The 14,517-nt window shown below is 38.0% G+C and overlaps 1 protein-coding gene across 2 annotated transcripts in view; it reads right to left on the reverse strand.

The window, feature by feature from the left end:
• Positions 1–14,517, reverse strand: part of LRRK2 (leucine rich repeat kinase 2) — a 70,676-nt gene that overhangs the window by 52,432 nt on the left and 3,727 nt on the right. For both annotated transcript variants that reach the window (XM_035891668.1, XM_035891669.1), the window contains exons 2-6: positions 12,653–12,759; positions 8,059–8,147; positions 6,041–6,175; positions 4,345–4,479; positions 455–586 (exon numbers count right to left, since the gene is read on the reverse strand). In XM_035891668.1, the coding sequence (XP_035747561.1) occupies positions 455–586; positions 4,345–4,479; positions 6,041–6,175; positions 8,059–8,147; positions 12,653–12,759 (598 nt within the window). The remainder of the gene's footprint in view (positions 1–454; positions 587–4,344; positions 4,480–6,040; positions 6,176–8,058; positions 8,148–12,652; positions 12,760–14,517) is intronic.

The following is a 14,517-nucleotide window of genomic DNA, read 5'->3' on the forward strand; positions in this document are numbered from 1 at the left end:
CTAAAGGTAAATGCACTGCAAGCAGGAAAAACTCAGTCTTGGAGAATACCTCCCAGGTAATTTAGTAGCGCCAGTTGTTTCTCACACATTCAGCATTGGCACTTCAAAAAACAAATCTAGAAGGAATTTTCTTCCTTTCTGTAGTAACATTATACAGAATGGGATCTATTGACCTTCCATTCTCATCTTGTGCTTCTCCCACCCTTTTGCCTCATTTTTTTCCCCACTCTAGCCTTTTATGGCAGCCTTTATCAGTTACCAATGTTTAACACAAAAGTATACCATATTGACCGTGGCCAGTGTTACCTCAGTATGTTTACATCATTAGAGACATGGAGGTGTACACCATGCTGAGGATTAAGTGGAACAGTAGTTCTCTTGTTACTTTTAACACTTGCTGTCAGTTCAACTATTACACAGAGTAAGCTGACTATAAACAACTTTGTGCACTTACCCAATGTAAGCTTATGCAACAAACAGCAACTCACTTCCTGAACTGCTTCACTACTGGGGAAACTTTTCATCATTTCCACTATAACATTGTAGCAGCGAACATTCCCAGACATCAGCACTTCAACATTGCTGGCTAAAGAAAGAAACAGAAACAAAAATTGCCTCTTAAGAAAAAAACCCAACACGTTATACAAGCGACTCATAGAAACATTTAGGTTGGAAAAGACCTTAAGATCATCAAGTCCAACCCTTAACCTAACCCTGCCAAGTCCACCACTAAACTGTGTCCCTAAGCACCTCATCTACCCAGCTTTTTAATATCTCCAGGGATGGGGACTCAACCACTTCTCTGGGCAGCCCGTTCCAATGCTTGACAACCCTTTCGGTGAAGAAATTTTTCCTAATGTCCAACATAAACCTCCTCTGGTACAACTTGAGGCCACTTCCTCACTGGGTTCTAATTTAGGCTTTATTTAAATAGATTTATTTAGAAAACTGGGCTTATGTTTCAGTTTTTGCCTTGCAACTTGAGAGAAAGGTAGCATTTTTTTCCTTGGTATTGCCATAGAAGACATTAATGACTACCAACACTTGGAAATAATTCATTAAGTTCAGAGTCCATATTAACATTTATGGATTTGTTCCATTCTATATCAGGCCATGTAACACAAACCTCCTCACAAACTATTCTTACGTAACATTTTTCTTGAAGCTGAACAAATTGTTTTACAAATATTAATTCAATCTTATAAATGGTGTTTATAACATGACTGTGATCAGGTAAACATTTTACAGTATTTCAGTAATATTCCTAGGGGTATACAATTAAGAAACTATTTTTTTTTGTAATAAATCCCATTTATTTGATTTAATCATGCTTTTCTAAGTTTCCCTTCTTTTTTAGGGGGCAAGTTAGCAAGTTATTATTTTCATTTAAATTAGTTCTACCATAGGCATACTGTGTACTGAGGGTACAGAAATGTTCATCTAATGCTTCTGTGGTATTTTGAAATTCATTACAAATTCTGTATTTCACAGAATCAGAGTTGAGGCTGGAAGGGACCTCTGGAGGTCATCTTGTCCAATTTCCCTGCTCAAGCAAGGCCACCTAGAGAAGGTTGCCCAGGACCACGGCCAGATGGCTTCTGAGTATCTCCAAGGATGGAGATTCCGCAGCCCCTCCAGGCAATCTGTGTCAGTGCTTGGTCACCCTCACTCTATTTACTGATTATTAGGCAGGCCAGATACAAAAACCAACAAGACATTCACAGGGGCCAGTAAGAAGACAAGAATCCATCCTTTCCTACCAAGGACAGAACAATCCCACATACCATAATTTAAGGCAAAACAGCATTATGGTAATTAAAATACAGTTTATGAAAGCATCCTTGTAGTATGTCTATCCAGGGTATGAGACAGGACATGAACCGAAAAAAATCTTGGACAAAATCCTGGCCCCAGTGAATGAAAGGGAGTCCTGCCACTGACTCCAAGGGAGTTAGCATTACCCTGCTGAGGTCTATAAACTTTCTTAGTTGTTCTTTCAACAGCTTGGCTTTCTTGTATACAACGTAAGAGGAATACTCACAACTGCATTATTAAAGATAATTAGTCTTTTGAAAGCATCAGGAGATCTTCAAAATAATGTATGTCTGAATATTAAATAATGATACTCTGTAAGTTGAAAAAGCAAGCTCTGGATGGGAAGCATTTCTGAAGCATTCTGATAGTGAAGGAAACTTTCACAATGCCTTAAGATGACAGCAATTTACTCATGTAATTCTCAACTGAAAACACCTTTTTAAAGGTATGTTCCACAAAACAGTATTGCATCACTTCACAGTTAGTTATCATTTCATAGGTGACAATTATAAACATATTAAAATATTCAGAATATTCTAAAATTGCTTACTACAGAGAGAGCATAATTAACTGCATGTTTAAATCCTGCAAGAACCAAGCTCCCTATTTAGAGAGCCACCATTTCCCAGAACAAGCTAGAGAAAAGGAGGTGGAATGGATCTCATTTAATCTTAACCTGCTTTAGCAGGAGGGTTGGACTAGATGATCTCCCGAGGTCTCTTTCAACCCTTGCCATTCTGTGATTAACCACCAAAACTAGGTCATCTAGGTTCTCACAACAATTGATGAAGAGATCTGAGCACTCCATATGGTGATTCATCCCACCTGTAACAGATACATCTCTTAGGGTTAGGTAATTTTCCTCTTGAGGTGCCTCTTTCTCCCCGTTATACAGAGGAGAAGTCTGGATGGCTGCCTATGGCTAGCATTTAGATGGCTAACATTCTGTGACCCATCACCCCCCTAATGGACTTCAGAGGAAAGTCAAGCATTTTCTCATTCCATCGAAACTACTGAGATTTAAGAGTTCTTGTACTGCATTGGAAAAAACTCTTACCCTTCAATTTCTCATGACATATATGAGCTGGAACAAAGTCTACATATGTGTTAGTGAAAGAAGGCATAGTGAGGCACAAATCTTCAATCTAACTCATTTGGAATAGAGACTTGAACTTCAGGGTATGGGGAGACAAACATTTTACTACTGGATAAGCTAGAGTGTGTACTTACAGTGAATGATTTTCTCCATGGTGGCCCTAAAGGAATACATTTTCTTGAAGGTGTTGTGGGATGTCACAGACCAAGAGTACAAATGCTGACAAAAGTAGCCTAGCTTTGCACATTCATGTGCAAGCTATCTCTGTTTCTCTATTTTCAATCTTCCCTATCAGAACTGAGAATGGTAACCCCCAAATACATACCTACTTTAGAGCAGGACTTTGTCATGCCCTTCTCTTGTTACGCTTTGTGTAAGTATTTACTATTTTAAAAAACACTTAAAATCTGGCATCCTCTTCCTTAGAAAATAGCAATAACTTCCGGGCTAGGGTAAAATTATTTCTGGCTCAAGGAATACTTAATTTTTTAAGCACAAACTGGAACAGCAAGAAGTTTGATAAACAGAAACTAAACAGCTTGGAGTCTGATGAAATGTGGAATGCTCCAATCTAGTTCTTGTTTTGTGACATACACAGGGCCAGCATGATTTGTATAGAGCCAGACAGGATGTATGAGCAAGGCATTGTGAGGAATCACATCTGCAAGAATACAACATTATGTACCTCATGGAAGACGCAGAGAGCAGAACCCTGCTCTATGCTTGCCAAAATTGTGACTACCAACAGGAAGCTGACAAAAGCTGCCTCTCTGTCAACAAGATCAAATTGCTGTCAACAAATTGATGCAAATCATCAAGCACAGTTCTCAGGACCTGATTTTGCCCACAACAGGGACTTCTGTTATCAGAAGACAAGAAATAATGAATACTCTATAATGTGTGCAGTGCTACCAGGGCCCCTCATTGCAGCCACCACTGAATCATCAGAGGAGGGTGTCTGAGCCTAGATATCTTTTCTCAGCTCTGGTCATTGGATTTGCGTGGGCGATTTTCCCCTTGTGGAATAGCCTCTGCCAACAGTGTTCTTCAGCTGCTACCCAAACTCACTGAAGATTTATTTAGTCAATAAATATATCTTATTTTTCAAGCATTAAAAAAAGACAGGGCAGGATCTTGACTTTGACCTCTACAACCACGATGAGCATTTTCATTATCACTTACTCCAAGCAGAAGAAAGTCTCTTTCTGTTCTTTATGTGAGATTTCAGCTTCAGAATGACTGAATATGAAAATTTCCCGTGAAAAATTAGAAAACGGTACTTCCTAAAGAAAACAGAAGTGATTTGTCTGGCAACTCCCAACCAGTTCTCGCTGATTTTTTTACAATCACTGAAAGATTACTGCAAACTGAGGTGAGCTGATGCATGCTATGGGAGGTAAGGAATTGAAAATAATTTCCAATAATGCACTTACATGGACCAGCTAAGGAATGTAATGAATAAAGTGCAGGAAGAATCACCTCTTCTTTCTCTGGAAACTCTTTAAAAACTTTCATTATGATCATATGATCTTTGCTTTCAACAAATTCAGTCAGCTGCTCTTCTGGCACTAAATTGAAAAGCAAGAGAGAGACAATATGTTTTGAGGAAATAATTCATATCCTGGTACAACCACAATTGTCTTTTCTCATGTTATCAAGTTTCCTTATATTTACTTTCTATGTTTCACAGAAAGTAAGGTACTCTCCATACACATCATCTTCCACAGTTATGACTCCTTTTACTAAAAACTGAGCCTTTCCTTCACTTATATACTGTCTTGGTGAGGAATATCTGAAGTTTGTTCTGTGAAAAAGGCTAAGCATACAGTGAAAACAATTTGATGGTATGCCATTTTGCATACTCCACAATTTTATTTGATTTCTCAACTTTTTCTGATAATGGAGTTCTTCCTATAAAGACTACAGCCATGTCTTAATAATATCTTACTTTCACGGTAATAATGGCTTAAGGTTTTTCCATCCCTGCCCCCTGTCATTTGTAGTGACATAGCTGTGTGGCTGTGCAATGAACCAGATAAGGGAACTGAGCCGGGTTGAGAAAGAATGACACATTTTAAATTTCGTAATCAGAATAATTTTCTGAATCTGGTTCAAGCTAGGGCTAGGCAAACATTCAAATTACAATAACTGACAAGGTGGCTCAGAGGCAGAAAAAAGTAGCCAGGGGCAGCCTAGGACAGCACCACCACCAAGAAGAAGGTATGCAGGCCTGTACCCAGAGCAGTCTGTAGATCTGTAAAAATCAGGCACTTATAAAAAACATGCACAGAAAACCTAAGGTGTTCAGACCTTTGTGAAGACTGACGAGAAAATACAGCAGGACAAAAGTATTTAGGGAGAGTGAAAGAGGGGAAGGAATGCAGAAGATCATTCCAGGCACACATGTGTGGGAGGAAGACTTAGAAAAAGCAATATAAAACGGTGCCAGAAAGAACAAATCTGAAGAACTGGACTATCTTTGAAGCAAAGGAGTACAGCAGACTTGGTAGGAGTGCTAGTATTTCTCAATATTTATTTTGAAGCAAGAAACTCAAAGCAAAGAAAGGCTGCTACAACAGTGGGACTGCTGGTCATTACACACAGAGGTCCTGAAAATTTTTCAGAAATTCAATACATAGTGACTTCATTTCTCAGAAGAAACACAGGAATATCATACCGATACATACCCATCTTTTAGCATTGTCAGGATCAAAAGCAGAATCACGTATTCTTCTCAAGTTTTGCTTGATTTTAGAATTGTTTACACATTACTAAAATTTGCCAGTCTTTAAATAAACAATTCTGGTTTTTGAGAATTAAAATCAAATGTCACTACTCTTTGTTCCAGTGTTACTAACTAACATTGAATCCTGTCTTTTCAGTTAATTCTAGAGTCAGAAATGAAGAGACATTTTGACTTCCTGAAAATTTCATATTCATTGTTCTAATTTAGAAAATTTGTGATATTGCTTGGAAAACCTGTTTTGTAATAACTCATTCAAAGAACAGATATAATACACAAAACAGAATTTGGAATGCAAGAATTCATTTATTGCAGTTAAATAAAGAGCTGCAGCCCCTCCCAACCTATACATTTTTCTAACTTAATAAACTACAAGATATAAATACCTTTCTCAAAAAGTTTGTGTAATGCTTTACATCCATGTTGCTGAATCTCTTCATTTTTAGGGAAGGTGTGCATGGCATTAAATACCAAGGAAAACACATCCACCTCTTCCTCCAAGAGCAGGAAAGCAATTACATCTGAATAGCAGAAAAGATTACACATTGCACTGATTAGTTCTCAACGTTTTTATTGGAGCGCTGTACTTAATCATTAAAATCAAAAATTCTTTAATACTGTCCTTAAAAATTATTCCGATGGCTCAAGTCCAGGTTTTTGTATAACACCGGAGGATGTTACCTCTTAAGTTAGTATTTTACAATACAACTGAGATGTTCTAAAATATTACTGCCAAAGAGACAGTTTCCCCTCTCCACTCTTGCTCCCACCTTGCACTGCTTTGGTACTTGCCTGATCCATCAATGAGCCAGTTCAATTCACTAAACTGGCTGAAAATTAATCCATCAAATAAACCCCCCTTTTGCAGTCACTGCAACTTGAAAAGTTTCACTAAGAAGTAAGGTTGGTAGAATAAAGAGGGCAGGACTACACTGCCTGAGGAAAGCAAGAGACAATTTGAAATGTACCCACCAGCTACAGTGAACCATGAAATCAGTTCACCTGTATCATGAAACCCTATTCTCACTCTCTCAGCCATTTCTTCAGCCTGAAACTGAACTGAAAAGCCAATCTCACTGTTGCTCTTATGAGGAAAATTGCTCCTTCAGAATGGCTCTTTTTTTCAGAAAATTGCTCTTCCAGAAAAATTCTGAAAAAAAAATTACTATCTCTATAGCACGTGTAGGCAAAAAGATTCATATTCACAACAATTTGTCAAGCTTACAACAACAACAATAGAATTCATAATGCCTGTTCCAGTGTTTCAGCTGTAGCTGGGGTTTTTGGGTTGTGGTTTTTTTTTTTTTTTTAAGAGAAAAATCTTTCTGTATGGCATTCACACTGGCCTATCAGCTCCAGCTACAGTGCAATTCAAGTTTACAAACATATAAAGAATACAGGAATAAACTGTTATGGAATATCCAATCAACAGTTTAGGACCCTTTACGGTATCTCACAATTATAAAAAGAAGCTGCTGGTTACAGTTACTCACTAATAGCCAGATTTTGCTATTATTTTTATTAATCATACAGTGTTACGGCTTATAACAAGATGTGAATTACCCAACTTCAGCAGATAAAAAGTTAGGCATCCAGTCTAAGCTAGTTCTCCAGACTTCTCTACAATCAAAAGGGAGGGGAAAACAGGTTCAAGAGGTAACTGATCTTATAAAACAGACAAATGAATAGCATGAACCATCCTCTGAAAGTGCTTCTCTCACTCTACTGCCTATAGCAGAAGCTTGGACAGCTGGATTAGCTTTAACTAACTAAAGTCAATTCTAATCCTTAGTTTGTAAAAAAGGCTGATTCCAAAGCCTGTTAAAGTCAATGGAAACATTCCTACTCTAACAATAACTTGTGCTAATACTATATGCTAACTCCAATAAAACTAGCAGAATCTCTCCCTTTAGGGTCTCTCTTCAATTTCAAGAGAAGATCAAGAATCTCAGCAACATGAGAGAAGTTCTCAGTACCAGGTAAGATTAGGTCTCTGCAGAGCAGCATAACAGAAATATCAGAAATTATTTACTGTTTTCAAAAGTACTAATGAGTACTAAAGGAAGCAAGTCAGAATGTCACCAAATTTACACTTTGTTAAGAAAAAATAAGCTCTTACTTATTTTACTTCACTACTTAACAGCAAGTATTTGTGTCTAAGCTAATAACAGGTTGGCAAAATTAATCAGTCATGTTCTTCACAGCCTTGCAATTTGGAGAATCATTTCTACCTGCCTAAAAAAGGTGCAAAACAGTACTCTTCTTATTTTGTATACAAGTACAAATGACAAGTGACTTCACGGAGTAAAACAGAGAGAAAAATCAGGTCTGACATCACACACTTTATACCATAGTTCTGTGTTTTAAATGCTTAGACAAAGTAGGGAAGTAAAATGCACGATACCTGACACGATGAGTAGATTTAATGCTTTCAGTCCTATTACTGAGAGACTCATATTTCCCTTGTGGAGTGTAAGCATTTTAAGAATCTGCCTAAAAATTAAAAAAAAAAAAAAAAAAAAAAGAAAGAGTTACAGCTAAAGAAATATTAATACACACAAAATTTTACCAAAAGTTTACTTTAAAAACAAAAATAGTTACAGAAATTAGCAAAAGCTCCCAACTGATTTTTTTTTAAACTTTTGTTTCAGCTTATATTTTTTCAAGTTAGCAATGAAATAATGTTGGTATCTTAAATATTATCATACTTCATGAAAATAAAGATATATAATTTATCAATTTTACTTTAATTTTTAATTAACTATATATATCTTAAATATTATCATACTTCATGAAAATAAAGATATATAATTTATCAATTTTACTTTAATTTTTAATTAACCAGGATGGGGTTACTCCAGAGAAAGCAGGGTTGTGGGGCGCAGCAGACTGTATGGCACTGTTCTGTTTGTTGCAAGAGTTAAGTTAAGTAAGCGATCAAGGGTTTGCTGGAAGAGAAGCAGCAGCTTCCCAGCTAAAGAACTTGAACAGCATCTTGAAGAACTCTACCCTGTCTAAGTCTCCACCACATAGCACTTATGTGATGCTGGACAAATCACTAAAAATAAACATTTATAGACTGCCAATTGTAGATTCCTTACTTTCTGGGCGGCCCAACTTGAGACCCATGGATATTAACCTGTGAAATGCTGCATCAGAGTTAACCAAACTGGACTTTTAAAACAGAGCGTGCCAAGCTAAGTACTCTGAAATATCCAGTGCTTGTCTCAAACTGGGCAGCCAAAAATCAGTTGATACTTTTAACATATTTTGCTAAAACTACCATCTGTAAAACAGTGACCACACCAATCCATAACAACTTCTCAATAAACAAAATTTTAAAAGCTCTAGACAACACTGATGAACACTCAGAAAAGCTGAGAAGAAAATGAATAGGCCGGTTTTCACATAAGGTAATCCCTAATGTACAGTAAATAAGGCAGTGGGCCGAACGTTAAATGATGCTGATGACAGAAAATAAATAAGCATTGATTTTGCACTGAATGAAGTGTATCTCAAAAGGGGGAAAAACCCAGATTGGGTAATTAAAAACTAAATAATAATGGATAGACTCACATAAAAAACCTAAAGAAACCTGCATTTTTTTATTTTCATGATTTTGGAGAGCTTGACTCTGCAATCTTAATAATCTTCAAATGTGAGTCTTTGTATGTATAACACCTAATAAAAATGGATTGTGCAGTAGTTCGTGATACTGTAGTAGAAATTCTTAACCTGTCTTGAAAAACAAAAAGCAGCCCTTAGCTTCATCCAAATTTCATTCCCCAGTTCTAGCAATGATGTTCTTTGCCTTGCTAAATGTAACTTTATAAGCTAGAATGAATGTATCACTGTTTTATTTCGCTTCCCGTCATACTATGATGTTGCTGTTTTCTCTCTCCGCTGTTGTAGCACTAGTGTTGTAGCTATGATGATCAAAGTAGACATGAGAGGCAAAGTCTGATGAGAGGTATAATATCCTTTACCTTTTTCAAAATAGGAAATTATAACAGTATCAGTCCAATAAAAGATATATTGTCTGTTCATATAAAACTTGCCTTGCTTAAATACACTCTCTCAAACAGAAAACCACTACTGAAATCTAAGGTTAGTCAGAATGGGATGATCTTAAGAATGCAAAATAAAATCCAGTTAAATGCAGGTTGGCTTTTTTTTTTTCCCTAAACTGAGAATAGATACCCCACCGAAACTTCTGTATGCACACTTTGGACTTACAAGTCTACAGACAAGGATAGATGGTGGCAGTTGGGTTTTCAGTCCTGAGGCAAATTCTTGTCCTAGCATACAGCCCACATGTATGGACTAAGTATAGGGTTAGGAAACAAGGAAAATAAAGAGCCATCCTAACCAACCTGGTAGAGTAGCTGAACAGACACCCTTAAATCTGCTTCAACTTCCCAATTAGAGTGTTCTAGTCTTAAGCATTCTTAATGCATTTTATTGTGTGCTTGCAGGTGTGTGTGCACATGCACGCATGTGTAGAAACTGTACATGGGGTAAAGATTCCTTCACCTCTTTGCTCCATAAGTAGCTGTGGCTTAGACTTTCTTACTTACTTTCTCCTTACACCCTGCATGAAAGGAAAAGGCCGCCGAATTATCAAATGCTCTGAAGCCATTAAACATCTCTCCCTTGTCTACCAACGACTCATGACTTCTGCTGTGGGGAAGGAACTCTGCTTTGGGAAGAGGACATTATATAGAGGGTGACCTATTTCAGGCAAATGCTGATATATAAAGATGTGAGCTGGCTCAATATTCTGCAGGGTAAAATAATCACACACTAAGGCATGTCTAACACAAGGAGAAAATTCCCTGCATACACCCTCCCATTTTAAGCATAATCAAGAGTGAGGATGTAAAATTTTCTAAACCCCATCTACTGTATGAGAGTTCAACATAAAAGATTATAAAATATCTCATGAAGTTTCCTTGAGCTTGTGGAAAGGACGCAAATACATTGAAGGGATTTCCTTCCTCTCCCCTCACAGTGATAGTGACTATTTAATTATTTATCACACTGTCTGCCAAGAACACCTAAATCAATACCAAACTACTGTTTGTAAACATGACCGTAATGTTGTCAAGTTGGCTCCTGGCTCAGAGACAAGAAAAAAATGCTTTTTCTAGCTTAAGACTTCTGTTCTCCTAAAATAGTTACACACACAAAAGTGAAAATCTCTTGCCCAAAAAAAAAAAAAGACCTTTTCTAGTCCACCATGACTGCTTCCTGCCTTGTTGCAAACAGCACGTATTCAATATGGTGCTGATGCACTGCAGTACTAGTCCAATCCACCTACAAGGAACCTGAGATGTAATTTAGCTGGCTTGCTCTGCCATTGGCACTGACAGAAATGTCTGAGTCTACGCCCCCACTAAGAACAAGTTTCTCCACAGCAAGGAAAACTGTCAACATGTCAGGGATACACGGTTGGCTAAAATACTGGTAGCGGGAAGGAACTGTGGACAGTACTGTTATCATCAGATCTTCAGTGAAGTTTGAGTTTGAAAAGGATGCTTTGTTCAACTGCACACACTACGTGAGCTCTGAGGTGGCTATGGGAAAGATCAGCCCCAAAAGAGTAATTTTTTTCTGGGACCCAAGAATGAACAGCACCATCTCTAGCTCTCATAGTAAGTCTCAGTCAATTAACAAGCCTTTAAGCTGCCAAAGAAATTGCAACTAGCTTGTTCAACTTCAGCTCAGTTATTCCTTGCTGATGAAAAGCAACCAAAATCACTTTCACTTTCTAACAAATATTGCCAATGCTCCTTTCACGGGAGTTTATTCGCCTACTGACCATGTACTCTAGCCACTGTAAAACAACCAACCAACCCCCCAAACCAAACTGCATTTTCATGCAAATGATCTTACAATAGCAGCCTTTCTAAGGAAGGGTATGGTGAAGACTACAAAGGCAGAGGCAGATTCACTAGGGGAGTTACAAGGCTGTAGCTTCTTGCTGTCATTATCAGCCCTGAACGAGGCAATCTGTCCAAGTGAGAGAACACCAAACAAAGCCCTTCTCTCCTACTTGTGTTATACCTACATACACAACTAGCATTTGTGCTGTGGAACAACTACGGAGCTAACCTACGTGGGTTTTCATCCCATTACCCACAGTCATCCAGAAACCAGTTGCTTAGGCTCCCTCGATGGTTAATAGACAGAGATGAGCAAGTCCAAACCACAACCTGCTCTAGGGTAACTTACTAATGGAATGAACTATCCTCTCTGAAAGTAATTGTGTCCACTGACTTCACTGGTAGCCGAGAGGACCAGTTTAAATACTTAATTTTTAGACAGTAAGATTGGGTGTGACAAAACCCCCTCTTCTTGATGTACACTACTTTAGGCTTGTGGATATAATTCCTCACATTTGGAAAGAACACACACACAAAACCAGATAATACTGCATCCATCCATTAAAACAGAAGACCTTGATAACCACAGAAAACCAGCATTGCCGAGATTGGCAGGGACTCTGGAGGTCTCCTATTTCAACTCCCCTGCTCAAAGCAGGGTCAATTACAGCTGATTGCTCAGGGCTATGTCCAGTCAGGTTCTGAATATCTCTAAAGCTTGAGACATCACAACCTCTCTGGGCAACTTCTTCCAGTGTTTGATCAACCTCACAACAACAACAACAAAAGAAGTTTGCTTGGGTTTTTTTCTAATGTTTAAGTGAAATTTCCTATATTTCAATTTGTGCCCATTGCTTTTCATCATGTCACTGGGTGCCACTGAGAAGAGCCTGCCTCAGTCTCCTTTACTTTCTCCATCAGGTATTCATACGTTTAAACAGGTAAGATACCTGCTTGTGTGAGTCTTCCATTCTGAAGGCTGAAGAAACCCACAAAAATATTCAACCATTTACGAGCTTATGTAATAACTTTATATAAATTTATTTCATTGCATATATATGCTGCCACAATATCCAAGCATTCCAAAAGACTCTCTGCATACAAAATACTTACTGGTGAACACCCAGTACTTCCCAGTCCTTCCCGACATCGTTAGGAGCTATGTTGTGTAGAGTACTTGGACAAATCTCTATTAATTTACAAAGAAGTGACCAACCCATCTGAAAAACAAAAAGGCAGCTATTTTAGAACGGATATTCTGTTTGGAGCTTCAATGTTGTCTTCTAACATTCTTGGCTTTTGGAAGACGGATATTCTGAAAAGTTATCTAGCTAAATCAATAAAGGAAAACTAATTAACACAAGACTACATAAAAAGTTAAGAGATAGAGGTAAAACAGATATGCTAATGATTCTGAATGCATTGCTTGTAGGAACACATCACTCTTAGTATGCTTCAGCACTGCTTGAGGATAAAGTGACATGTTAAGGGTCAAAAGACCCCCAGATGTAAGTGGCTTACATGCATAAGATTTAGGCTAGTTTGCTGATGCTTTGCTAAAGTCAGTAGTACAGTTACTTAGTAAATTTAGAACCCTATTCAAGGACGGGAAGAATGGGGAGGGCATGAAGCAAAAGATAATAACGGTTTGCCAAGGTTGCTAGACTAGAAGGAATGAGAACTAATTGACGCAGGAAGATTTGTGGCTCCTTACAAAGGACAGTTTTTGATAAGAACCAGGAGTTTACCTTAAGAACTGGTTTACACCGACTCTGCAGTTTGGGCAAGAGCCAAGGAGCAACTGAGTCTGTGCAAGAACAAGGGGTTACTAGCGGTGACGAAGAGGAGCCATTGGCCTTCATCCCCACGACCCCCGACGACCACCACAAGGAGGCACTGAGCAAGCGCAGTGGGGAGGAGTTTATGGAAATGACTTCTTGGGGCTAATTTTAATACAAAGCGGGGACAGGTTATGCATATGTATAGGCGTATCGGGAAACTTCATGTATATGTAACACTTTGCTATATATAAACAGGGCAAGCTGCCGTGTTGTGGCACGCACGACTTTGGTGGGACTACCCCCTGTGCTGCCCAGCGCTGAATAAACATACCTACTTTACAATCTTACGGATTGTGGAGTCCGTTTTCCGCACGTCAAAAGGACACACAGTTTAAAGAGACACTGACAGAAAAATATTACATGATCCACAGTATGACAACGTGGGCCAGGGAGGACCACTGCACTACTACAAGCAGTCCAGCTTTATTGAAGAACAGCTCTTTCCATAAGATTTTGCCATTTAATTGCAAATTATAAGGAGAAAGGATAGGTTTTTAAAGGTGTCCAATGTTTTAAATGGGGATACGATACCTAAACAATACTATATATTTAATTTTCTTGCCATCAATCCTCAATACTGTGTGCTTTCAAAATGTAATGGAGGCAGTGAAAGTTTTGAGATCATAAGGAATGAAAGATGAAATAAACCCAATACATTTGCTCTTAATAACTGCCTGCTCTACCCTATGCAAAGTCTTTGGCTTTCAAACATCTCTAAATAACGCCAAAACTGAAAAATGTTCCTCTTTGGTGTTCCGTATTGGAGAAATCTGGTCTCTTATGAATGCCTGCAGGCTGATATGATTGAATGGGCTTCAGTGAGGATGCAGTAAGCAAAATCTGTACAAAGAATTAACTGATGAGTAAGAAAAGCCTGCTGTATTGAAAGAGAAGTAGCAAAGTGAGAAATGTCAAAGTCAAGATGAAGAAGACTTTATAAAAAAGAATTAAAACAAGGCATAAAAGTTTCCTTGGCCATATAAATAAAAAGAAAAAAAAAAGAAGTAGAAGTAGACCTGTGTGCTTTAAGAATAGGGTCAAGACAGAAGATAATCCAAGTATGGCTCAAAAACTATATGCGTAACTGGCAGTTTTCAGTAGAAGCGTTACATAAAGCAAAGGGGTCAAGACGGGACA

This window comes from Egretta garzetta, unplaced genomic scaffold, assembly GCF_000687185.1.
Source record: "Egretta garzetta isolate BGI_Z169 unplaced genomic scaffold, ASM68718v1 scaffold33, whole genome shotgun sequence".
NCBI classification, from domain to species: Eukaryota; Metazoa; Chordata; class Aves; order Pelecaniformes; family Ardeidae; genus Egretta; species Egretta garzetta.